The sequence below is a fragment of the Furipterus horrens genome, unplaced genomic scaffold, assembly GCF_987537825.1.
Source record: "Furipterus horrens unplaced genomic scaffold, mFurHor1.1.pri manual_scaffold_11, whole genome shotgun sequence".
NCBI lineage: Eukaryota > Metazoa > Chordata > Mammalia > Chiroptera > Furipteridae > Furipterus > Furipterus horrens.
The window spans coordinates 99602077-99626620 of record NW_028327181.1 but is presented as its reverse complement, the minus strand read 5'-3'; the positions used below and the strand labels follow the sequence as shown (position 1 = coordinate 99626620).

Here is a 24544-nt window from a genome sequence, read left to right as displayed (position 1 = left end):
TTGGTGGGCCTGTGACAGCCCCTCCCACCCCCGCCGAGCTCAGGGTGTTGCTGCTACCACTGGCACGTGGGGGTCGCGGTCCTGCTCAGGACGCGGTGAGAGGGACTCCCTAGGTCTGCGTCCTGGCATCTGTCATCCCCCAGCACGGTGCTGGCTTCTGGCTCCCCCGGATGGACCCCCGCACTAGGACATGCTCGGAGGACGCTGCCACACCAGGCTGTCCCCTCCTGGCCTGGCCCCAGGCCCCACTGAGCTCCGAGCTGTCTGGGAGGCCTCAATGCCCCGGTCCCCAGGACGTCCCTCTCCCTCAGTCACCCCCGTCACCCCAGCTCTCACTGCGGCGGAGGGCGCCTGCCTTGGGCGCCGGCTCTGGCAGGGCCTCGTCCTGGTTTCCATCCGGGGAGGTCAGCCGCAGACCTGCGGGCCGGCCTTCAGCTGCGCCTTGTTCCCGGCTCCTCCCGGGCCCGGCCCCAGGGCCTGGCTCTGTCCGGAGCAGGCGCTTCGGGCGGCGGGAGGGCCGGCAGAATGCCCCCTCGTCCCGGTTCCTACACCCGTAGCGCCGCGGGCGGCCGAGGACGGGACCCGAGCTGACCCCGGCCTCTGTCTCCGCAGTCGCTGCTGTCCCTGGGGCTGGTGGCCGCCGTGGGCCTGGGCCTGAACCTCGTCTTCCTCGCGGCGCCCCTGGCCTGCGCGTGCTGCTGCCGACGGGACGGCGCGGGGCAGAGCAAGCGGCGCACGTCCTGCTGGGTCACCTGGCCGGCCGTGGCGGCCGGGCTGGCCTGCTGGTGAGTGTCTCCTGCGCCGGGCCTGGCGCGTCGTCACGGTGCCAGAGGGCGCGGGGGGCCCCGCGGGTGGAAGCGGGCCGCAGCTCAGCCCGTGGCGGTGACACCCGTCCTTACCGCCCCCCACCTTGCTCCCCGCAAACCCCAGTGGCTGGTCTCGACTGAGCTCCGGGCCCCTCGGTCGGAGGGCCTGTCCCTGGGGTGTGCGCTGGCCCTTTTCTCGCCAGGCAGCAGGACTCAGGTGCCCGGGTTGGTGATGGGGGGGCCTCTCTAGGGTGCCCCACCCCAGCCCCGGGGGGCACCTTCCAGCCTGGTGGGGCTGAGCCGGGCAGCCCCACGGGTTGCTCCTTGATCAGTGTCCTGAGTGTCACCCCCAAGCCTCTGCTCCCTGAGTCCCTGTCCCCTCCCAGCTGCTGCCCGGAGCCTGTGAGGGCAGAGAAAGCCTGGCCGCAGCCCAGGCCGACTGCGGCACCTTGCAAGGTCCCCAGCTGCCCGGGCCACCAGCGAGCGGGCCCTCTCCGCTTCGGGTGAAGAGCGTGAATCTCTGCCTGCGGGCGAGAGGCCGCCCTGCCCGGCTGTGTCCTCACAGTGCCGGCCCTGCTGTGACAGCTCGTACTTTGCTTGTTTTTGCATCCACAGCGGTTTTTCCAAAAGCCTCAGGTCTCTACCCTGAGAGCTGCTGGGGGCAGCCGCCCTCCAGGGACCGAGTCCCTTGTTTAGCACCCGCTCTGTGCAGGCCCTCCTCGCCACTGCGGTTCTGTCCGTCGGGGCTTGTCCACCGTCGTGCCCTGCCTGCAGCATTGTGGGGCTGGGCACGCGAGCGGGACCCTGGGCCTGGTGAGGCAGGGGCCGGGGCTCAGGTCAGAGACTAGAAGGCGAGAGTTCTAGCCCAGATCTGGAGCTTGAAGGCAAGTGTGGGTCCCTGCAGAGAGGAGCTCCTTTGAAGCCACCGCAGTGTTGGAAAGCCCCCTCCTGGGACTGAGCGCACAATGGTGGGTGGGAGGGAGGGGGACAGGACAGCTGAAGAAACTGCTGGCACGTGGGGAGCCCTCTTGTGTGAACTCATTAAAACAAAAAAGATTTTACTTAATTTTCGAGAGAGGGGAAGGGAAGGAGAAGGAGAGGGAGAGAAACATCGGCCAGTTGCCTCTGGCACGGCCAGGGATGTGGCCCGCAACCCAGGCCTGCGCCCTGACCGGCGATCACGCTGGCGACCTTCCGGCTCTCAGGCCGGCATCCAGTCCGCCGAGCCGCAGCAGCCGGTGCTGGCCCAGGATTTTCCGAAACACGACAAAGGACTACGGAGCAGTAAAAGTAACGGGAGGGTCGGTGCCAGTAAGTAATCATTACCTGCTGTCGAAGGAAAACTCAAAACAGGAGGACGGCACTTGGCGTGACTCATTCTAGAGAATTCCACGTATTATTTGTGCCGGGCAAGGGGGAGCCCGAGGTAGGAGGCAGGCGCTGTTCCTGCCCCCTCGCAGCTCCTGGTGCACCGGGGAAGGCACGTTCCCAGACCACTCCGGTCCGTGGGCGCAAGGTGGGTGCCCTCGACCCACACCTCCTTCTGGCACTCCAGGCGCTTCTGCCTGGTGCCCCTGGGACCACGCCTGAGGAACGCTGAGCTGAAGGTCAAGGGCACCTGGAAGGAGGTGTCTGTAGCAGCCTCCCAGGAGAGTTCATCTTGACTCCTGTCCTGTTTCAAGAAAAAGAGGGAAAGCAGACACGCGTGCTTATGCCCCCCACCCCCAGGACTGGGGTGTGGAAGGAACCTCAGGGGGCTGCTGATGGCTGCTGAGAGGACCCCCGGGGGCGTGGCTGGGCTGAAATGTGATAAGTGACAGGCGAGGTTTGAGATGATTTGTTCAGCCTGGAATGTTGGACCAAAATCAACCAGATGAGATTTGACAGAGACCCAGCTCTCCTCTTGGTTAAAACAAAACAAAAACCAGTTCAACGCCACGGGAGGGGGAGAGACCGGGCTTCACGGCAGGTCCTAGGAAGGTGTCCAAGGTGCTGGGGCACCAGCAGGTCAGCAGTGGGGAGAGGAGGATCCCAGGACAGCAGCAGCCCTGCCCTGTGCCCAGAGCCCCCCTGGGCCTGGGCGCCTCCCTCAGGGGCCACGCTGAAGGGCGACACTGGCCTGTGGCCGGGGAACCTGGAGGACAGCGACGGCAGGACCAGGGTCTGCAGGAGCAGACTTGGGAGCAGGGCGCCACAGGGGCTCACTCGCGTGTCTGACGGGGTCCCTTGCGGAAGCGGGGCTGGTTCTGGGCTGCCCCAGGGGAGACCAGAAAGCGTGGATGCCTGGTGTGAGGAGGGGGCTTCGGAACCGTCTAAAGCCGGAGGGTCTCAGTGGGTCCCCACCCCTGGGGCTTTCAAGAGAGACAAGTGTGGTTTCAGGAGACCCCATCGGTCCCCGGGTCCAGCTGTGTCCGTCCCCTGGGGAACGGGCGAAGATGCAGGGCCGTCGGCCCGCAGTCAGTCCCCTGGCCTTCGGGGCCATGGGACGGGAGGGCAGGTGTGTTTTCCTGCTGCCTGAAGGGACGGAGCTGCGGCCCGAGTCGACCAGGTCAGCGCCAGGCTGTCCCTCAACCCCTCCCCCCGCCCCCCCCCCCCCGCCTGCCAGAAATGTCGGCATCGTCCCCAGCCCTGCCCCCGGGAACGATTCTTTAGCCAAAGTGGAAAACCCGCCCTCCGTGGATGTCTGACCAGCTCTGTTCATAATCATCTAAACCTGGAGGCGGCCCAGACGCCCTTCAGCGGGGGATGGACGAGCAACTGTGGCCCATCCAGACGGCGGAACGACACTCAGCACTGAAGAGAAATGAGCTGTCGAGCCCGGAGAGCCACGCAGGAAGCGTAAACACGTCTCAGGGTGGGGGAAGCCGATCTGAAAAGGCTGCACGCTGCGCGGTTCCCACACGTGACCTCCCGGAGAAGGCAAAGCTGCGGAGACAGGAGAGATCAGAGGTTGCGAGGGCGGGGCAGCGGGGCATGGACAGGGCAGAGGGCGTTTGTAGGGCAAGGAAAACCCTCCGTGTGATCACGGCGGACGCGTTCCTTCCATGCGTCCAAACCCACGGAAGGCACTCCAGGTGTGAACCCTGACGCGCACCGCGGACTTCGATGACACGGGCGCTGGTGCAGGCTCCTCGGTGTAATTACTGCCCCGCTCTGGCTGGGGCTGTCGACAGTGGGGGTCGGCGGGGGGCACGGCAGGAGGTACATGGGTCGTTGCTGAACTTCCCATGCAGTTGTGCTGGGAACCTAAACCCGTGTTAGAGACACTCTGGTGTCACCTCTAACGTCATTTGGGGCCTGTCCCGCAGCGCTGCGGTGGGCGTTGGTTTCTATGGGAACAGCGAGGCCAACGACGGGGCGTCCCAGCTGGTCTACTCCCTGGACGATGCGAACCACACCTTCTCCGGGATCGACGCGCTGGTAAGGTTCCGGGCAGCAGGCCGGGCGGGCGCGGCCGGTGAGGTCAGCGTGGTCAGAACAAGGGCCCCAGTCAGCCCCCAGCCGGCCTGGCTCCCTGGGGCCGCAGTTGACCCTGCCAAGAGCAGAGAGGGCGGGAGGGCTGTCAGGGGAGTGAGTGAGGACCAGAGGCGGCCGGGGGGTCAGAGCCCATACGTCCTCCGGGGCGCTGAGCGCTTTCCCCTCTGGCCTGGGAGACCTTGACCTTGGACAGTGAACCCCAGGCTCTTTCTATGGTTACATTAAGTGCTGGGTGCAGACTGTTGTGTGTCCGGAGGTGAAGGGAAATAAAAAAGAAGTCAGTGTCCCTTGGTGGGGGGTGGGGAGGAGCGGTCACACTGCCCAAAACCCAGCGAGGTGTCCTGGGTGCCCCGGCAGGGGTGGGGGTGACACTGCCTGAAGTCTGGCGAGGTGTCCCCGTGGCCCGGCTGGGGGCTCGGGGCTCAGGGTCGGGCTGGGCTGGCCGGAGGAGATGGCGGCCTTCCAGGGAAGGAGAGAGCCCCCTGCTGAGCCTGCAGCGCTGGTGACGGACACGGGGAAGGCGGGGACTCCGGGTTTTCTCAGAGGTAGACCTTGGCCTCAACTGTGTGTCCCCGTCGTGGGAAGCACCAACTCACGGGGGCTGGTTTTCTGGGCCGCCCCGGTCCCCTGAGAGGCAGGCGCCAGGGCAGCTGTCAGGGGAACCTGTCCTTGCACGTCACGCCCTTCCTGACCCGCTCTGGCCCAGCAGAGGGTGACCTAGGCAGGTGGCCCATTTGTGTGAGACAGCCTCCACCCTGAAAGGCAGCCTGGCCGGAGCCTCGGGACGCTGTCCCAGCCCTGGGTGGAAGAGGGTCCTGGAAGAGGACCCTGGGCAGCAGGGCAGTGGCTCTGGCCTCAGAGCCTTTCTGGGGAGCTGAGGGGTGCGTGCCAACCAGGGCGCAGCCCTCCTGCAGAGCTTGTCCATCCAAACCTCGTGGGCAGCGGGGCCCGTCCCCGGGGGAGAGCTCTGAACACTGGGTCTGGGCAGCTCTGTGCGGCGAGGCCAAGCAGCCGGGACAGGACGCTGAGGGTGGCCCCGTGGGCTGAAGGCACCCTGACCGTTGCGAGGAGGCCTGGGGTGGCCTGGCCTGCTGGGACCTCGTCCTTGGGCTCCCCCGCCTGCACCCCTGCCCCAGTGCAGGAGGGGCCTCTGGCTACGGCCTCTGGGCTCTTCCTCCCTCTCTCCCTCCGCTCCCGAGTGTCAGGACCTGCAGGAGGAACCCGGCCCCGAAAGGAGAATCCCCTGCCCAGGGAAGCCCCTGAGCCGTGACCTTCACTGGCTGGCTGGTGACCAGGGTTAGGAATGGCCCTCGTCTCCCCAGGGGCTGAGGAAGAAAGTCCCAGAGCCATCCCGATGGGAGCACCTGAGGGCTTCATGCCCGCACCCCCGGGAAGTGAGCTGGGGACAAGCCCCCTGCTGGCCCGCCCGCCCGAGCAGGGCTGGGGCTCCAGGGCCGGGTTTGGGCATCCGCAGCAGCCCTGTGTCCCTCCCGTTCCCAAAGGGAAGGGTTCCATGTGTCCCTGGGGGTCAGCGCCTCATCCTCTCTCCACCGTTTCTGAAAAGGGAGGGCACAGCCCCACGCCTCCGGGAGGGTCCAGCCAGGGGAGCTGCTTCCGTCCTGACAGCAGCGGCCCCGCCGCCTCCGGGCACCCAGTGCTCCCATCTCGTGGGCTCCGGGGAGGCAGCAGGTCCTGAGGGCGCCCATCCATGCGGCGAAGGCCACGTATCAGATAGAGGACGTTTGACAAGGTACGGTCGGTGACAGGGCCTGGTCGTCTACACAGCCCCCTCCGAATAGGGCAGCTGTGACAGCTGTCATCGTGACTGCTGTCACCACGCCTCTTAGAGCCAGCGAAGGCTGCAAGTGGCAGGAGGACTTGCGGGGCAAGTCAGGTGACTCAGACCTGGGCCCGAGCGAGGGGCCCCCCGGGCTCCCTGTCCTGGACCGGAAGCCCCTCGCTCGGGCCTCAGTGGGAGGGGGCCCAGGCTCCAGATCAGCTACATGCTCTGATTTGGGGGTCGGAAAGGGCCATTTTGGAGTGCTGGTGGGTGCCTTCTTTGGATCCAGTGCCCCCCATCTGTGTCCCAGTGAAGGGGCCTGGGCCCACCTCTCACCCCTCAGGGCCTCAGGGGCCCACCCTTCACCCCTGAGATAAGGGCCTAGGACTCTACCGCCCCTGAGAGCGTGGCTGTCTCCCGCTTTCCCGGCCCAGGGACCAGCGTGCTTCCCGGGCTCTCGTGGGAGCCGGCAGCAGGCCCAAGGGCAGAGGAGCCGGGCCCAGGAAGGTGCGCTCCTGTCCCAGGCTGGCAGCTTGTGCTCCAGAGCAAGGACAGGAACCGAGGAGGTATCTGGTCTTCGCCCTTCCCTTCAAGGGTCTGGGATGGGGCCCCTCCCCACCAGCCCACCGAGGCTCCACCCCTTGGACTCCGACACAGCTGCTCTTCTAGAAAACCACCTTAAGGAGGGCAGCTTCTGTCCCCCCAGAGGTCACGCCAGGGTCCCCTGGCCTCACCTCAGAGGGTCCGATTCTGGAGGCCTGGGTGGGGCTGGGGGTTTGCAGTGATCACGAGTTCCCCGCTGACCCCCTGCAGCCGGCTGGTGGTCCGGGGCCACGGCTCCATCTGCTCACTCACCTCTGACCCCAGCCCAGCCTGGGAGCAGAGTTGGCCCTCTTGTCCACTGACCCAGTTCTGGGGTGTCCCCTCTCTGTCTCCCTGCTGGGAGCTCTGTCTGCCCTGAACCTCTAAGGACCTGGGGGTGACATGGAGAAGGGGGTGCACTAGGTCAGCGTTGTGGTTTTTCTGTTTTGACTGTTTTGTTTCCTATGAGACGTCAGATGAAAGCGAGGGCCTGGCAGACGTTACTGGCTGTTGTTTTCCAAGGAGGAATCGAAGGAAATAGAGAAGCTACAAAGGCAGAGCCGTGGGAGGGAAAGAAGTGGCCTTGCTGCAGAAAAGGTCTGCGGGTCATTTCCCGGGCCTTGCTCTCGCGTTCATAGTGGAGAAACGTGAAAATATCACGGGGTACGAGGTCTGCGCCTAACGTTAGATTTAATAACGGCGCCTTTTGGGTCTGTGTTTGCGACACACTTGCATGTTGTTCTCACTGGACTGAAAAGGGGCGGCTTAGCAGGGCGGGGATGCTCAGCGCCTGTTTACTTCCCCGTGGGAAGCTGAGAGCGGCCAGGTCGCCGAGGCGGAGGCGGGGGGACCTCTGCGCCCCGTGTCTCGTGCCCCGACCCTGGCCTGTGAGCTCGGAACGAGCCGGGAAAGGGAACCAGCCGCCGACCCTGAAACAAGAAAACAAGGAAACAAAGGGCGCTGTTCTCCTTTCTGGAACCAGGAACTCAGAGCAGCGCAGACGCGAAAACCCGCAAAGCTGCCGCCCCGCCCCCGCAGCTGGGAGTGCCATCTGCTCAGGCTGTGGGAGCGCCTCCCCCTTCTCCCGGGCCGTTTTTATCTCCCCTCCAGGCCTGGGATTAGCCACCCCACTCCCAGCCGGCTGTGCTTGTCGGTTCAGTGGGACAATTTCAGGACAGCAAAACCCTGTCCCCTTGGAGCCAACGCAGCGGCCCAGAGAAGGCCCGGAGGGAGGGAGTACGTGGGGCTCTCGGGCAGCGTCCCCGCATCTCACGGGGACCCCCCCGTCTGCGCTGGCTGAGCGTCTCTGCGATGCCGAGCTCTGCGTGGTCCTTTCTGTCAAACCACGGATCGTCCCCCGACCCTGGACTAGCAAGTTGCTTTCTTCGGGGTCCGCTCAACCGCGGTCCTCGCGGTGCAGCGGGGGACGGAGCCCGTGCGTCCGCCGCAGGATCGGCGTGCGGGCAGGGCCCCCCCGGGGTGCGGGTTCCCTCCTCGCGCACGCGTCCAGGCGGCACCTCGGGCTGCCCGTCATTCCGAGGCTTTACCGGCTGCCTCCACGCGGGCTCAGCGGCTGCCGCTGGACAGCAGGCCCTCCCCTCGCGGTGGGAGCAGAAGGCCAGGCGGCAGCAGAGGGACGCTTTGGCTTAGGCATTCGATTCCTTGTGCTGAAACAACCCACAGTCCAAAGAGAATCTGCGGGGAGGAGACCTGGGTGTTCGCTCACTTCCCCACCTGGGTCTCTCCAGAGGGAGGCGCTGGGTCTGGGAGCCCAGGGCCTGGCTGAGGCCCGACCGGGCCTGTGCCCTGGATGCAGGGGCAAAGGGCTGCGTGGGACGTGGGGCTTCTGCCCTCCATCCTCGCGGGCAGCGGCCTCCTGAGCGCGTCAGGGCGGGGGCGGCACCCACGCGGCTGTGCTCGCTCCTCACGCACCTGCTCCACTGGCGGAGTTGGCGCCGGCCCTTCCAGCCCAGGGCCCGATTCCCAGCCCCGGCCTCTCCCCAGGTGTCCGGAACCACCCGGAAGATGAAGGTGGACCTGGAGCAGCACCTGGCCCGACTCAGTGAGATCTTCGCCACGCGGGGCGATTACCTCCAGACCCTGAGGTTCCTGGAGCAGGTGGCCGGCACCATCATCGTCCAGCTGTCGGGGTTCCCCGTGTGGGCAGAGGTCACAGCCGAGCTGACCGAGCTGGCTGACCAGACTGGCCGCGTGGAGTACTACAGGTGAGGCCCGTGGGGGGCGGGGGCGGGCAGGGGGGCTGCGCCCGCTCCCGTCACCCGGGCCTGCGTCTCAGGGCCCAGGCAGGTAAGGAGCCGCGGACAGAGGTCAGAGCACATGAGCCTCCGGGCCCGAGTGCCGGCCTGCGGAGCGGCCTCCTGAGACGGGCAGGCGCCCAGGCCCGGAGGGGCAGAGCTGCACCGGGACCCCAGTGCGGACCGGGCCGTGGCCTCCCGGCACGCAGCACGGGGCTCCCCTGGCACCAGCGTTCTGCCCAGCTAGGGCCGGGGCAGGTGCAAGTGGGTTACATGTTCCCACCTGGCCAAGGCTTCCGGGATGGGAAACCCTGCACCTCGAGACTCAGCCGTGGGGTGCAGGGCCAGGGCGATGGTGGCCTCTTTGCCTATACAGATCCGCCCCTGCTGGCGTTTCTTAGCCAGCCTACAGATGCCCCGGCCTGAGGGACGGGGGCTGCGGGAAGCCACCACGCCTGGGCCACACTCAGGTGTGCAAACTCATACCTGTACTCGCGCCTATTCTTTGGGGGTCTGTTGATGTCAACCCTGCCTCTGCATCCCTCAGACCCCAGGGGAGGGTGCTGGGCACAGGTCAGCTGCCCGTCCCCCAAAGGCAGGGTCTAGTGACGGTCGCTCTGGGGCGGCCGAGGAGGCAGGCCGCGGTCTGGGCTTTGGGTGGCTTCTGACCGAAAGTTGGCGCCCAGCCCACTGCGCCCGGGCCCAGCACGGAGGGACCGTGAGGGCGGAACAGATACATGAGTCCGGACCAACAAGTGTCAGCTCTTGGGACCCCCTCACCCCAATTTGTTGGCTCCTTTTTAAGCCTTTTGCAAAGGCCAGAGCCTTTAGCCCAACACTGTGCAGTTCACTCCGGTTTTCTGGAGTCATTTCCCCTTTATGAGAAGACGCGCCCCAGGCTGACCTGCCTGGAGAAGATGCTCCTGGGGCCTCTGGCCAGCCCCGCCGGCCCTGGGCTGTCGCCTTCCCCGGGCAGGAGACGGCAGGGGCCCGACGAGGGGGAGCCCCTGAGGCCCCGGGTCCAGATACTGCTCCCCGCCTGTCCCCCTGCAGCACGTCCGGCCCCTGCGTCCCGGGACCTCATGGATGGCTGGGCTGAGAGGGGCCTCGGCCCAGCTTCCCGCCGGGTGAAGGCTCATGTGCCACGGTGCCTTCCTCCCCGGCGGCGGAAAGAAGCTGTCAGTTCTGGGCTGTGACCAGTGACCCCCAATGGGGGCGACTGATTCGTCCTGTGACATGAGGGCCATTTGTTGCCTGAGCCTTCGAAGTCTTTGTTTCCTGGGGGTTTGGGGGGAGGTCGAACGTGGGCCATCCTGTCTAAGTGGACCCAGCGCAGGACTGTGCACTCTTAAGGGCCTGATGTGGGCACTTTGAAAATGACAGGGATGAGGGAAGTCAGAATTTCTATATCAAAAAGAACTTATTTTTAAGGTGATTTCATTATAAAGGGGAGGGGAGGGTGGTGCCAAGTGCCCAGGGGCTATCTCAGTCTGGCTGATTGGCAGGGACCCTAGAGCTCCCAGCCCCGCCCCCCACCCCTCGCTCAGGCCGGGCAGCGAAGGCCTCCTCCAGGGTCCGTGTCCGTGGCTCCTGAACACGGCCGCCCATCTGTCCTCGTCCTCGCCTTCTGCTGCTTGCTCGCTCCTCCTCTCCTGAGCGGCTCGGGAACGAGGCTTTATTTTATTCTCTCTATGATTATTGACTTGAGAGAGAGGAGGGGGGCGGAAGAGAGACATTGATTCGGTGTTCCACTTACTGCTGCTTCATGGGTTACGGTTGCTTCTTGTAGGGGCCCCGACGGGAGTGAACGCGCAGCCTGCGCGGGTCGGGACGGTGCCCGAACCAACTGTGCCACCCAGCCAGGGCCAGGCTTTGTTTCATTCTTGAACCAACCAGCCTTCGGGGCTGGGTCTCCTCCGGGCAGCCTCCTCATCCTTGCTTTTTGGACGGTTCTAGGGCTTAGCCATCCAGCCAAGCAAATATGTTTTAGTGCTTTTATACAAGGCAGTTCCTGGCTAAGGATTAGAGGCGGTAAAAAGCCTGAACAGACTACGCCCTGGGAGGGGCTTCTTCTGACGGAGGGAACAAGCGAGAGCTTCCAGAGGCCGGGCAGGGGGTGGGTAGGCTGTGGAGTCCACCCGAGAGGCTTCCCGAGCCACGTTCTTGGTTGGAAATACGTCCCCAGGTCGTCCCCAGGTCATCCCCCAGCTCGTCTGGGAAAATGCAGGGCTTGCAGTTGTTTGCAGGAACTCCTTACAATGGGAGGCTCTGCCTGCGGTCCCAGCCCTGGGGGAGTTGGAAGCAACCCTAGCTTGATTTCCTGCTGGTGGGGGGAGAAGTAACAAGAAACTTGCGGGTTTGAACCACGAAACCAGGACTGTGAGCCGGGCCTGGTCCCTGCAGGAAGGCTGGGGGGGCAGACCGGGCAGCTCCTGGGCCAGGCTCCCGTGCTGCGGCCTCAGTTCCCCAGTCTGTGAACATGGGACCCTAACACCAGAGGGTCCTCCAGGCTCCTTCCAGCTCTGATTCCAAAAACTGGCTCCTTGTTGGCCTCGTCCCAGTGGAGGGCGGTTTCTGCACTTTCCCCAGGGCCCCCAACCTCATTCTCTGCCTCAGAGCCCCGCAGGGGGCCCGCCCTGCTCTGCGGGGTGTGAGTGTTTTGATCAGGCTCTTTTGGGGACAGAGAGGAGAGCACTCACTGCCAGGTGGCCTCCAGCGCTTCCGGCCCCCCAGAAGCCTCCTTATCCCCTTCTTCCAGCTCCCTCCCACTTCCTCCCCACACTTGAGACTCCTTCCCCTCTGTACGGTGTCAGTGGAGCTGAGAACCATTGCTGGAGAGAAGGGCTCCTGAGTTTATTTGGCTCCTGCATGGAGAAAAAGAATGAGTACAAGATTCCCGTTTGGGGGCTGGGAGAAGTCCCTGCTCTGCCCCTGCTCCCGCTCTGTGAAGTTCTTGTCACCTGCTCGGGCTTCCTGACGGGGACGTTTGCTCTGCTCCACCTGACTGTCCCTGCGCTCCTCCCAGGTGGCTCTCCTACCTCCTGCTCTTCGTCCTGGACCTGGCCATCTGCTTCCTCGCCTGCCTGAGCCTGGCCAAGCGCTCCCGGTGTCTCCTGGCCTTGTGAGTAGCCCCACCTGCGGGCCTGGGACAAAGCTCTGGGCAGGCGTGTGGGGTGACCGTGCCATGTGGCGGGAGCCACAGCCGGAAGCCACCAACTCGTTTTCTGGACTCCAAGCAAGGACTGGTCTTTCCTCCCCGTGACCCCCGCCCTGGGCCTGCCCAAGCGATGGACCCTCCCGCTGTCTCTAACCAGGACCTCGTCCTTAGCTAGCACCCAGGGCTCTGCGCCCAGGGTCGTCAGCGGGGACCGGGGAGGGCGGTTCATGCCGAGAGGAAGGGCGCTGAAGTCGGTGGGTGATGGCCGCTGTGGGGTCCCCTGTCTGCACCCTACCCATGCCGCCTCTCCTCCAGGGCACTGTGCTGCGGGCTGCTGGCGCTGCTCCTCAGCTGGACGTCCGTGGCCGTGGACACCGCTGCGGCGGTGGTGAGTTGGGGGGGTGGGTGAGGGTTGGGCTGACCAGGGCCGGCTCGGGGGCTGGTACATCAGTGTGTTCTGTCCAGAGCCCCCGGGGCGGGAGGCTTCCGGTCTCAGTCCCTGAGCTAAAACCCCAGAGTCTCCGAACTGAAGGGGCTTCGTTCTTCCGCTCCAGCCCCTGTGCTCTTCAGAGGGGGTACACAGGCCCAGAGAAAGGAAGGGGCCTCCCCAAGATCGCGAGGCAGTTAGGGCCAGAGCCACGAGAAGATGTCTGAAGCCCATCCCTTTGCCTCCCCCACTGGCCTGTCCCAGCCGCCTGCCTACTCCTTGTAATGACACACACGTGCGGACGGCCAGGTGACTTCTCCCCGGGTCTGACCCTCGGGCTGGCGGGGCCCCTGGCTCAGTGGCACACCCCGTGGGCCCTGGGGACGTGGGGGGCGGCCCTCAGCTTGCCTGCGCCCCCTTGACCTTGCACTCACTCGCGGTCTGACACACAGTGATGCGTGTCCACGGATGGGCGGGCCTCAGAATGTTAGAAAGAAGAAGAAGAAAGTGCAAGCGGAGAGCGTCCCGCGCAGGGGTCTGAGGGAAGCTGTGTGCGTGGGTCCTTGGCTCGTTCACTCACGCACCCAGCGGCGGCTCGGCTCCGGGGCATCCCTGGTGCCAGGGGCGAGCGAGGACACGTTCGTCCTTGGCTAAGTGGCGGCCTGCAGGAGAAGGACTGTGGGCAGATATGTGCAAGCGCGCGGGAGCCGACACAGTGGAGGGGTGTGCTGTGCGTGTGTATGTGTCGGGGGCCAGGTTTACCAGGGGATGTCGGGGAACCCCTAGCTGATTCAAGGGCCACGAACTAACCCTGTGCCCTGCATCTGCTCTCAGCTTCCTGGAGAGAAAAGAACGGGCCCTTGCCCGGGGGCCTGGCGGCTGTCCGGGAGCTCTGGCCTTGGGCAGGGCCCATAGCAGCTTTCGGCAGAGCTGGTCCAGAGGGAGAGGGGCGGGCAGCTCCTGCTTGGGGTCCCCCCTGCAATCATGCAGTGTCCTCTTTGGGTGGAGGGAGAACTGGACAAGCACGAGCCGGTGTCCCGAGGGCAGGGCCCCTTCAGATACAGGGAAGGCAGGTCGGAGGGCACACAGTGAGCTCAGCAGCGTCCTGGCGGCGGCAGGAGCGGGGAGGGCTGTCCACAGCCCGGGGGAGTGGCTGCCACCTGGCCTTGGCCTCCTCTTGGCCAAGGGCAAGCACAGGAGGCTCCCACGGGGCGTGGTGTGCGCGCCTGGGGTCTCCCGACCCCGGGCAGCCTCTGCGGCAGCAGCAGCAACCCCCCATCAGCTGCCCTTCGGGAGGCCGCTGCCTCCTGCCTCCTTACCCAGGCTCAGCGTTCAAGGACACCACAGGCAATTCCGTCTCCCCACTGGGGCTCCGGGCTGCAAGGGAGCCTGAGAAGGGCCGGGTCCCTGATGGGTTTAGCAGGCCCGGTGCCAGGGCCCGTGTGAATGAGCCTTTGACTGGGCTGCTGCCTGCTGCATGCTGATAGAAGTGGGGTGAGGAGGAGCCAGCGGGAGGGAGGGACTGGGACGCAGACCGTCAAAGGCCACTGCAAGCAGCTTTTGCGTGGCCTCCCTGCCCCTGCCCTCTGAGAGGCTGTTTTTGAGAGCAGTGGGGCCAGAGGACTCACGCTGTGCCCTGCCCTGTCCCCCGCCCCCTGCCTTTCCCGTTCCCAGAAAGAACCTCCCCAGGGAGCAACGGGGCATCGGGAGCTTTGGCCGCACGCCGCTAACTTGCAGGGAGCTCCCTGGGAATCCGGATGCCCCTCACAGCAGTGGACCCCTGGGGAAGTCACCGAGGTTCCCCAGACCTTGGCCTTCTCCTGCGTGAAGTGGGGGGGGGGGGGAGGTCACAGCCCTCGCCTCAAAGGACAGTCAGTGGGACGAGGAGGGTGGCCATGGTGAGAGTTGGATACACAGTAGCCGCTCCGTTCCCATACAGCCGTTGTCATTATGGGAGGGCCTCAGGCCGAGTCCTCCAGACTGTCCCCTCCACTCTCAGGAGCGGCCTGCGGGCTCAGCCTCCACCTGCGCTGGGTGCCGGGTGGCTTCTCCACCTGCCCTGGGCGCCGGGTGCCCCTCTCGCCCTGCCCCCATCCCTGTGCGTGGATAATGCACTTCCAGGCCCGTGTCCTCATTGGCAGGAGAGTTGGGTCCTCATGGGAGAGCGAAGAGCAGGACTGTCCCCTGAGAGGGGACAGGGAGGCCACATCTCTGGTGGAGTCTCTGACACGGCCTCCTGCCTCTTTTTGAATCCCAAACTTCTTGGGGTGCCCCAGACCCAGATGGTGGCCTTGCTCTCTTCCCACCCCCAACTCGGGCTGGCTCCCCTCCCCCAGCCCCTCCAGCGACAGGGTGGCTCTGAGTTATAGCAGTAAAGCAGTGTGCTCAGGCACGTTTGTGGTGTGTGAGTGGGGAGGTTCTCTCCAGATCCCGAGTGCCTGGCTGTTCGCGTGGGAGTGTACGCGTGCACCTGCAGATAGGGCTCTGTGGACGCTCTGCACAGCTCGCTGCTGTCTCCCGAGCGCGGGCAGTGCCCGGCACCCCGTGGGTACTCAGTACGTACCTACGACTCCGGGCATGAGTGAGTGGTGTCCTCCGAACTGGACCCCGAGGCAGCCGCTCCTGAAGGAGAACAGGGCACTGGCCGTGCAGGGCCACGGGGAGGGTCCCCCACTCAGGAGCACCCCGTGGAGCAGGGGTGGCCCCTAGGAACCGGCCAGAGGACCAGAGCTTACCCTGGCTGCTCTGGGAAGTGGCGGCCCCTTCGCCCAGTGCCCCATTGTACCCCAGCTGGGTCTGGGGAGAGCCTGGCTCAGAGGATGACATTCTTGCTGCCACCTCTCCCAGGGCCCGGAGCTGCTCCCCGGGGGCCCTTGGCAGTCACCTAGCCAGGCCAGGCATGTGGTCCAGGCCCCCCAGCGCATCATTGGCAGAGCCCGGAGCTCAGGTCCTCTCTCTCTCAGCACCCCCCCCCCCACCCCCGGTTTTCATGAGCAGGACCTGCACACACAAGCTCATTTGGCACCAGCATCACTCTTTAAAGAGAGTCCGGGGAAGGCTTCGTAGATTGATACCCCAGAGTGTGGGGGATTTGATAAGAGCAAGACAGAAAATAAAATAGAGAAGAGCAAAGGAGCCGAGGTGCAAATGGGTCCCTGCCTCCCAGCCCGCAGCCGGCCTTGGCCCGGCTCGTCGGGGCCCACCCAGGGGAGGCATCGGAAACATGGGTGCTGCATACAGGTCAATCCCTAAGGCGAATAGTGCTTTTCTCTCCATAGTGTAGACGAGGCGCCTGGGATACAGAATAAGTCACTTGTCCAAAGTTACAGAGCCAGGACTCACGCCCGGGAGGCTGGTCTCTGACTGTTGTTGTCGACCTGGGACTAAGCCGAGAGGTCCAGGTGGCTGGGGCTGGGGGCACGTGGCTCCTGCCAGGGCCCGGGTGTCCTCAGTTTCCCCTGCTTCTCTCTCCTCTCCCCGGCGTAGGGCACCAGTGACTTCTGCGTGGCTCCTGACACCTTCATCCTGAACATCACAGAGGGCCGGCTCAGCACAGGTAACGGGCCTGGGGGCCGCTGTGGTCAGGGCCGCTCTGGCCGACCAGACTGTGCCTCCACGTCCCCGTCTCAGCCCTATAGGCACCCAGTCCCTCCCCAGCCCCACACTCGGGCCTCGCAGGACCTCTGGGCCATTTCATAGAACCGGCCTCCTTTGGGAGCTCGGCAGAGGCCTGGTCGCTTGTGAGCTCCACCTGACGCCGTCTTTGCCTTGCAGAGGTGACCCGTTACTACCTGTACTGCGGCCAGAGCGTGAGCAGCCCCTTCCAGCAGGTATGATACGCTGGCGCTGTGAGGCAGCTCTGGGGCGGGCCCAAGGCCGGCCCTGCCCGCGCGCTCGGAGGGGAGGCCCTGCTGCTGGTCCCAGGGCCGCGCTTCCAGGAGCAAGAAGCAAGAGGCCTCTCAGGAAGCCTGGGGGACAAGGGGAGCACTCCCTGCGGCAGGGAGGCCATAGGCAGGGAGGCCAGGGCAGATGCAAAGGGGCCTGAGTGCTGCAGGGGGCGGGGCGCGGCAGGGGCGGGGCCAAGGCAGGGGGCGGGGCCAAGGCAGGGGCGGGGCTTGGGACGTGCAACCTCACCGTAGGGCTGCCCTCTGTCCCGGCCCAGGCACTGACCATCTTCCAGCGCTCGCTGACCACCATGCAGATCCAGGTGGCCGGACTGCTGCAGTTCGCTGTGCCCATCTTCCCCACGGCAGAGGTGAGACAGTGTCCCCAGCATCCACGCTGGCAGAGGGGAAGCCGCAGGGCCAGGCCTTCGGAGAGCCCGGCGACGGAGGGCGTTCTCTCCCCGCAGCCTGGTTCCTTCGTGTGGCTTTAAATAAAGGCTGCTGTGTGTGGTTTTACCCCCAAGCCCTGCCCTCCCACCCCCGACTCCGTCTCTGCCTGTCTGTCTGTCTGCATGTCTGCCTCCTTCCTCCTCCTGCTTCAGAACGATCTGCTCAGAATCCAGCTCCTGTTGAACTCCTCGGAATCCAGCCTCCACCAGCTGACAGCCATGTTGGATTGTCGAGGGCTGCACAAGGTACTGGGCTGGCCTGGGGGGCGCGTGGAGGGTGGCCACGTTGTCCCAGAGCCGCCAAGGGAGGCTAGAACAGGGATTGCCTGGGCTCCCTGTGGGCCTGGGGAAGGGAGAAGCCAGACAGCAGACAGTGGGGAGAGGGGCTTGGCTTCTCGATTCTCCCCAGTAGCTGTGACAGGGAGACTCAGTGGAAATGCCAGGGGATGAGGTGGCAGGACTGGGCAAATCACCTCCAGAACACTGCTGACCTTCACCTGAACAAGGAATACTGTCCCCCACTTTTCAGACTTCTGGCCATCTGGTCGACCCATCGCTGGGTTGCAAGTGGACATCCCAATCTCAGGGCCATTTCTCCAGGAATTTGAACTATCAGACACTAATGCAGGGGTCACACTGGGAGTATGTGATTCTGCGCCCCCCCCCCCCCCCCCAAGCAATAAGCCAAGGTATGCTGGCAGCTTTCACATCTCATGTAGTTGCAGAGCAGATAGTCGCCATCCTGGCTGCCTGTTCTCGGGCTCTTGCTTCTGCACGCAGCTTGCCCTGTGCACGTGACATGTGATCTGTCACTTAGTCCTTGCAGTTATACTATGAAATATGTATCATTTCATGGGAAATTGTATAGGTACGAAAACTCTACGTGCAGATGGATGGAAGGAAAGATAGATAGACCCGTGCATGTGTAGACAGACAGATAAGACAGGTGTGTGTGACTTACTGAAGATGCCAGAATCAGTAAGTCAAGGCTCAGGTGTTGGGTGCTGGCAGTCTGACTTAAGAGCTGAGAACACACCCTGGCTGGTGTGGCTCAGTGGACTGAGCACCGGCCTGTGAACCGAAAGGTCGCCGGTTTGAGTCCCCGTCAGGGCACAGGCCTGGGTTGTGGGCCTGATACCCAGTTGGGGGTGTGCAAGAGGCAACTAATCAGTGTTTCTCTGCACATTGATGTTTCTCTCCCTCCCTCGTTCTCTTTCTAAAAAGCAAATAAATAAAGTCTTAAAAAAAAAAAAAAAGCTGAGAACACAGGCATCGCCCCTGTATCCGCTCCCCTGCCCACCACCCAGTCAGCCCCTCGGCCAGCGCTCGCAGCTGCACCCTCAGAGAGGCCCTGAGTCCGTCTGTCTCCCTCTCACTCCAGCGTCCGCCTGGCCCTGCCTCCCTAGCTGGTCTCTCGCCCCCCTCCCACTCCAGCCCTTTCACATGCAGCAGCCAGAGTGGTTTAAATTAAAAACAAACTGGGTCGCACCCCTTCCCTCCCAAACCCTCTGGTGTCTGCCTGTCACGTTGTGATAGAGGGCAAACCCCTTGCCTGCCCTGCGAGGCCCCGCACGGCCTGGCACCGTCTCAGCCTGGCTCCTGTGGCCCCTTCCCTCCTTCCGGAGCTCGCCGCTCAGGGTGCAGTCCGCTCCTCGCCATCCTGGCCTCAGAGTAAACGCCCTGTCTTCTGGCTTCCCCCGCCCCCCCAGATCCCCATCAACTGGGCCAGTCTCGCTCAGAGCCGCCCCTCCGGTGCCTCGCAGTGCACAGCAGGAGCTCAGCAAACGCCTGCAGAGGGGCCCACGGGGCCCCCTGTGTTGGGCTCCAGAGAGGGCGGGCCCTGAACGGTTGTCCAAGGTGCTGGGATGTGAAAGGAGACGCAGGCTAGTCTGAGGGAGAGTGGCTTCCAGAGACACGCGCAGTCCCCAGGCTGTGCCCCTCCCTTCTGACTGGGGGGCCTCCTCCTGCAGGACTACCTGGATGCCCTTGCCGGCGTCTGCTATGATGGTGTCGCGGGCTTGCTCTTCCTCGGCCTCTTCTCCCTCCTGGCGGCGCTGGCCTTCTCCACCCTGATCTGCGCGGGGCTGCGGGCCTGGAAGCTCTTTACCACCAGGTGGGCTGCCTGGAGGGGGCTTCTCTGGGGAACAGGCGGGAGGCTCTGCTCTGACTGAGCCCAGGGCTGGTAACTGTGAGGGACCAGAAGCTTCCCTGAGAGTCCAGACAGACCCCCAAGGGGGTACTCCTGGGGAGCCGGGGCAGGAGTGGGCCTGAGGATGGTGACAATGTCGTGCCACGGCCATTGCTCTGTTCCTCTGCAGGACGCTGGTGTGAGGTAGGTGTGGAGAGCGTTCGCTGCGGGAAGCGGTGCCGCCCGTACAAGGGAGCATGGGCTGTAGCGCTGTTCCCGTGGCGCCTGCAGCCTCTCCGAGGAGGCAGACAGAGACGAGGGGGCAGGTCATTCAGGAGGAGGCAGGTCAGGGAGGATCAGTGTGCACGTGGCAGCACAGCGGGCTGCCTGGAGGAGGCGGAAGCTGGGAACGGGGCTGAGTGATCTGTGGGAGATGGGGCTGAGGACCATGTTTTAGAGGCAACTCGGGGACACACCTGTGGCCAGAGGGAGGGTCCTGGGGGAAATGAGAAGCCGGCCGGGACCCCAGTGCCTTGCAGCCTCCCTCGCCCTTCATGGTCGGCCGTGTTCTGTGTGTCACTCTAGGGACAGGGACTACGATGACATCGATGATGACGACCCGTTCAACCCCCAGGCCCGGCGCATCGCCGCCTACAACCCATCGCGGGGACAGCTGCACAGCTTCTGCAGCTACAGCAGCGGCCTGGGCAGCCAGACCAGCCTGCAGCCCCCCGCCCAGACCGTCTCCAACGCCCCCGTCTCGGAGTACATGTACGGCAGGGGCGCCCGGGCCTCCCCGCGCGCTGCCCAGCCCCAGGGGCATAGGTCTGCGGGTCCAGAGTGCTGGGGGCGGGGGGAGGCCCCTCACTGCAGCCATGGATGCCGGGCAGGAAGGCCCCCGGCACACCCACGTGGGGGGGGGAGGAGCTTACCGCAGATGCCAGGCCTTTCTCCACAAGCCCGCAGGGTGGTCTCGGGCCGAGGATCTGCCTCTCGCAGGCGCCCCCCCTGAGATCGCCTGTCGGCCCCACAGGAACCAAGCCGTGCTCTTTGGTGGGAACCCCCGCTACGAGAACATGCCGCTCATTGGAAGAGGCTCCCCTCCTCCCACGGTAAGCTGGGCTCCCGCGGTGGGGGATGGCGGAAGGGTTCTTGAGCCAGGTGTCTGTCGGGGAGGGAGCCCCGGCCTTTACTCGGCTGGATAAGGTGCTCCCCCTGCCCTGTGCAGGTAGTTGGGAAGGGACCGTCCAGTTGGTAAACTGGGAGCACTGGAGACCCAAGGACAGGGGAGCAGTGGCACAGGCCTGGGCCCTGGGGACAGGGTGCTTCCGGTGTCCAGCAAGTGCTCTCAGTGAAAACCACAGGGCCGGACCCTGGTCTTCGGGAAGCGCGTAATCTCAGGAGGGGCACCCAGGAAAGCTGCCCCTAGTAAGTGCCACACGGTACCTGGGGCCCTGGAGGGAGGAGCCACCCCTGCCGCTCTGCGGGCCGGAGGGGCCCTGTGGAGGAGGTGGCCCCGAGGCGCACCGGAGAGCCGCCGCCTGCCCCAGGCACTGTGACCCCAGCGGAAGCTGCGTTTGCTGGCACTTTTCGTTGTCACGCCTGGGAGTGGTTGCTGATGGCATCTGGGGGTGGGGACCAGGGATGCCGCTGAGGCCTCTGCAGGACGCAGGATGACCCCACCACGAACAGCGACCGGCCCCAGTGGCCCTAGAGTTGGGGCTGACAAACTGCTCTGACCTGGCTTTCCCTGCCGTGACCCCCACCCTGCTGTCTTTGCGCAGGGCACCTCCCCCGCTGTCCCTTTAGAAACAGCACTAGGCCCTGGCCAGGCTCTTGAGTGCAGGGGCCTGAGGCCGGCAGACGGGTGGGTGGAGGTCAGCACCGTCGAAAGCCCCGCCTGGCTTTTCTCTCTGACTGGGAGCCCCGCTGCTGGGCACCCAGGGACACAGACCGGCTCTACCATTAATCTGAGCACAGACAGTCAGGGAAGTCCGCTGCTGTGCAGATGAATCCTCAAAGCGCTGTGATGCCACATAACAGGGACTTCCAGGTCACCTTCTGCTCGGAAAGACCCAGGCCACTCTCCCTGCTGTTAGTAGAGACAAGTAAGAACAGACCTTTGCGAGGCTCAAGAACAGAACCAACCTTTCTCCCTGGAACTCAGACCTGCCCAGAGACCCTAACTGCCTTGGCAGAGTTGACTGCCCTGCCCCGGGGACCACTCCCCACCTGACCGTCCTCCTTTGGCAGGGGCATGAGACCCAGGAGCCCACAGCACGGGGGGTGTGGACGGGCGTCCCAACAGCGACCGCACAGTGGGCTGCTCCCTGCCCTCCCTCTGCTTGCCCCGTCTCTGGGACAGACGGGGGGTGTCAAGCAAGGCCATCGGAATGGACAGCCCATTCCCGTGGCTAGAAATGTGCCTTCCCTTAGCACCGCCACCCAGAATCCCTCCTGTCCTTCCTGCACCGTGTCCTAGATTGCTGGACAGAAGGTCCAGGCAATTGTTGAAAATATCAAAACCGAGACGTCCCCCCAGTCCCCTGAAACAGTCTGCAGGGCAGGCTCCGGGGAGGGGTAACGAGCAGCCCAGGTGGTCTGATCGCAGCGTGCGTTTGGGAACCGCTGCCTGCAGGAGTGTCTCACCCCTGAGCAGAGGCCCCCCGAGGACCCGCCCTGTTCCTCATTCAGAAAATCTGGGGTGAGGCCCAGGGATCGCAGCTCTAGCGTGTTCCCAGGGGAGGCTGCAGCCAACCGTGTGGGAGCGTGTGGAGAGCCCTGCCCTGGGCGTGACTCCTCATCCTGTTCAGCTGCCATTGTGAGCCCGTCATTCTGGCCGTGGGGCCTGTCCCATCAGTGTCAGGTGTGGAGCTGCCTCCTGGACTCCTCCGCTCAAGGCCATAGCCCCAGGTGTGCCAGCTACAGTGACTCCTGACACTGCCAGTGTCCCTGGGGGGGGATCGCCCCTGGTTGTGGCCCATGATGCTTCCCCTCCCCACCCCGGGGTGACTGGCCTGGGTCTGGTCCTGCTGACCCCGCTGCTCGGAGTCGGCCGGCCAGCAGCACGTGAGCGGCTGGAAGTGCAGACGCTCAGGCCCTGCGGTGTGAGATGTGGCCGTGTGAGAAGCCACGTCTGCAGAGCATGCGCTGCGTGTGGCCACGGCTCCCCAGCTCCCGCACTGGGAGGAGGTTTGGAGGCCACCATGTTGGGGGTCTCGCCTGCTCTAGATCATTCTGTCCTTTCAGTGTGAGCTGAGTGCTCTCAGGTCCATTTTGCAGGTGGGGAAACTGAGGCTCGGAGGGATCAGAGAACCTCCTCCAGGGTTAGGGGACGAGGCAGACGCACAGCTGCAGTTTGCACCTGGCTCTGGGACTCAGTGGGCCTCTGCCTTCCGCCTGCTCGCTGTTTGGGGTCCTGAGTGCATAGGTGCACCCTGATGCTGTCCCCGGTGTCCGAGTGTGCGCGGGAGTGGGCCAGGCAGCCACAGTGCAGGGGGTGTGCTGGGCAGGGCGTGTGTTTGTGGCTGGGAGCCAGCTGTCCTGGTGGCCCTGGGCTGCAAGCGTCACAGACAGGAAGCCTGCCCGAGTCACCCCGGTGTCCTCCAGTCCCCACGATGCCTGTTATTGAAACTTGGTGCTCGCCCAGTGGGCTGGGCGTCCCACAAAGCGGAAGGCCCCGGGTTTGACTCCTAGTCAGGGCACATCGCCTGGGCTGCAGGGTCAGTCCCTGGTCAGGACATGTAAGAGAGGCAGCCGATCGATGTTTCTCTCCCTCTCTTTCCTTCTCTCTAAAAATACATAAAATAAAAACCCCAAACCTTGGTGCCTGACCACTGGGCTAACTGCGGCTTGCCCGCCTCCTCTCCCCCAGAAATTCCCAGCGCCTTTGCTAGCAGTGTCCAGTTTCCATGGTGACATCTGGTCTGACTGTCCCCTCCTCTCTCCCACAGTACACTCCCAGCATGAGGGCCGCCTACCAGTCCCTGGCGGAGGAACACCTGAGGCACTACGGCAACGAGTTTCCAGCCTAAGAGGCTTCCAGGGGTCCCGCCTCCTCGGCCCGTTTTGGTTTGTAATTAAGTCACACGAGGGCTGCATTTCTTCAGTGGAAACCAAAGGCGTCTGAAGGCTGCTTCCAGGGCTGGGAGGCCCTGTTCCCACAGCAGGGCCACCGGGACTCAGGCAGAATCGGCCCCCACCCCTGAGCTGTCCCTAAGCTGGCAGCCCGGCTCAGCCCACCCTCTGTCCCACCTCCCACCCGCACCAGCGGGAGAAGAGCAGTCGGCGGGGCCAGGTCAGGCTCCAGGTCCCATTGCCAGGAGCCCGGGTGATCCTCTGAGTGACCTGTCTCCTCCTGGCTGTGTGGATGGCAGCGTTTTCCTTTAGTAAAGGTGGAGTTGCTGATCAGGAACGTGCTGTTCGCAGTGAGACCCAAAACTGTCCGAATCAGCCTCCCGGGGCCTGGTGGTCTCTTCCTGAGCCACTGAGGGAAGGTGATGGAGCGCTCTGCGGAGGAGGCAGGGGGCCCCGGGGCCAGGGGACCACAGCCTCGAGCCTGGTGGGCCTCTGCAGGCGGAAGCCTGCCCCATCCTGCCTGCCTCTCGGTAACCCTCCGTTCCAAAGTCGATGCCGTGAGTTTGTTCACCGCAGATAGGGGCGGTCTCAGGCGTCAACACACACTTTGAAAGCAACCTTAACTTTTCCCCAGTGTTTTAGATACTTCGATTATCCAAAGAATTAAACCTCACAGCACATCCAGTTGTCACGAGAGAACTTGGGGCTCATTCCTTACACTTGATTTGTATCCCATTCCTTTTCAGATTTCACTGACACCGGCCAGTTCTTTAAACATCAAGGGGTAGGGGAGGGGGATTTTTAAACAAAACAAGGATCAGCGAGACTTCCTGTCCTAAGCTGCTGTTTGATGGCAAGTGGGTTCACCCCTCCCAAGGCCGTTTAAGGGAGGAAGGAAGGGCAAACAGCATGAAGGGCCCATCCAGGGGAGGGCCAGGCCAGCGGTTCCCTCCCTCTTATCTTCAAGTGACTTTGTCCGTCAAGGTTTTAGCAAAGCTGGACAACTGTGTCCTGATACGGAGACAGGGGTCTTCCCTACTGCCCCCACCACGCTGTCCTCCCCACCCCCCGCCGCTGTTGTCCCGGGCATCCGTGCGGGACCTGCCAGGTGAGAAGCAGCTTGTTAACCAGGAGAAAACGATGACCCATCACAGTGCCCGCCGAGGAGCCAGGGTTAGGGTCTCTGGTGCTGCCCCATCCTGCCAACTCGGAGTGCCCAGCACAGACGCCCCCACAGGCTCATGCCAAAGCAGGGACATGGGGTGGCATGGCCTGGGACAAGGGTGCTATTTCCGTTTTGGAAGAGCCCCCTTCTCATAGAAACAGCAGAGTGGTGCTCAGCCCCCAGCCAGGCCCCCACCACCGAGTGGGGCCACAGGGCAGCCAGGACCCTCACATGCACTGACCTGTGTGAACCGTGTGCCATGAACCCCTTTGCATGGCCACGGTGTGTGCCGATAGAAACTGTGACGACAGCTGTTGCTTCTTAATCTTTCATTGTTGGCAACTAGAGAGTTGTTTT

At 64.1% G+C, this 24544-nt stretch overlaps 1 protein-coding gene across 1 annotated transcript in view; it reads left to right on the top strand.

The window, feature by feature from the left end:
- The window catches only part of TTYH2 (tweety family member 2), a 29127-nt gene extending 5768 nt beyond the window's left edge, over positions 1–23359 (top strand). Inside the window, exons 2-14 of the mRNA XM_090291697.1 lie at positions 613–785; positions 4115–4226; positions 8650–8870; positions 11926–12021; positions 12373–12445; positions 15971–16040; positions 16259–16314; positions 16647–16739; positions 16971–17063; positions 18788–18930; positions 19531–19716; positions 19979–20057; positions 22899–23359. Of these exons, the coding sequence (XP_090147823.1) occupies positions 613–785; positions 4115–4226; positions 8650–8870; positions 11926–12021; positions 12373–12445; positions 15971–16040; positions 16259–16314; positions 16647–16739; positions 16971–17063; positions 18788–18930; positions 19531–19716; positions 19979–20057; positions 22899–22979 (1476 nt within the window). The 3' untranslated portion in view covers positions 22980–23359. The remainder of the gene's footprint in view (positions 1–612; positions 786–4114; positions 4227–8649; positions 8871–11925; positions 12022–12372; positions 12446–15970; positions 16041–16258; positions 16315–16646; positions 16740–16970; positions 17064–18787; positions 18931–19530; positions 19717–19978; positions 20058–22898) is intronic.
- The last annotated feature ends 1185 nt before the right edge of the window (positions 23360–24544 follow it).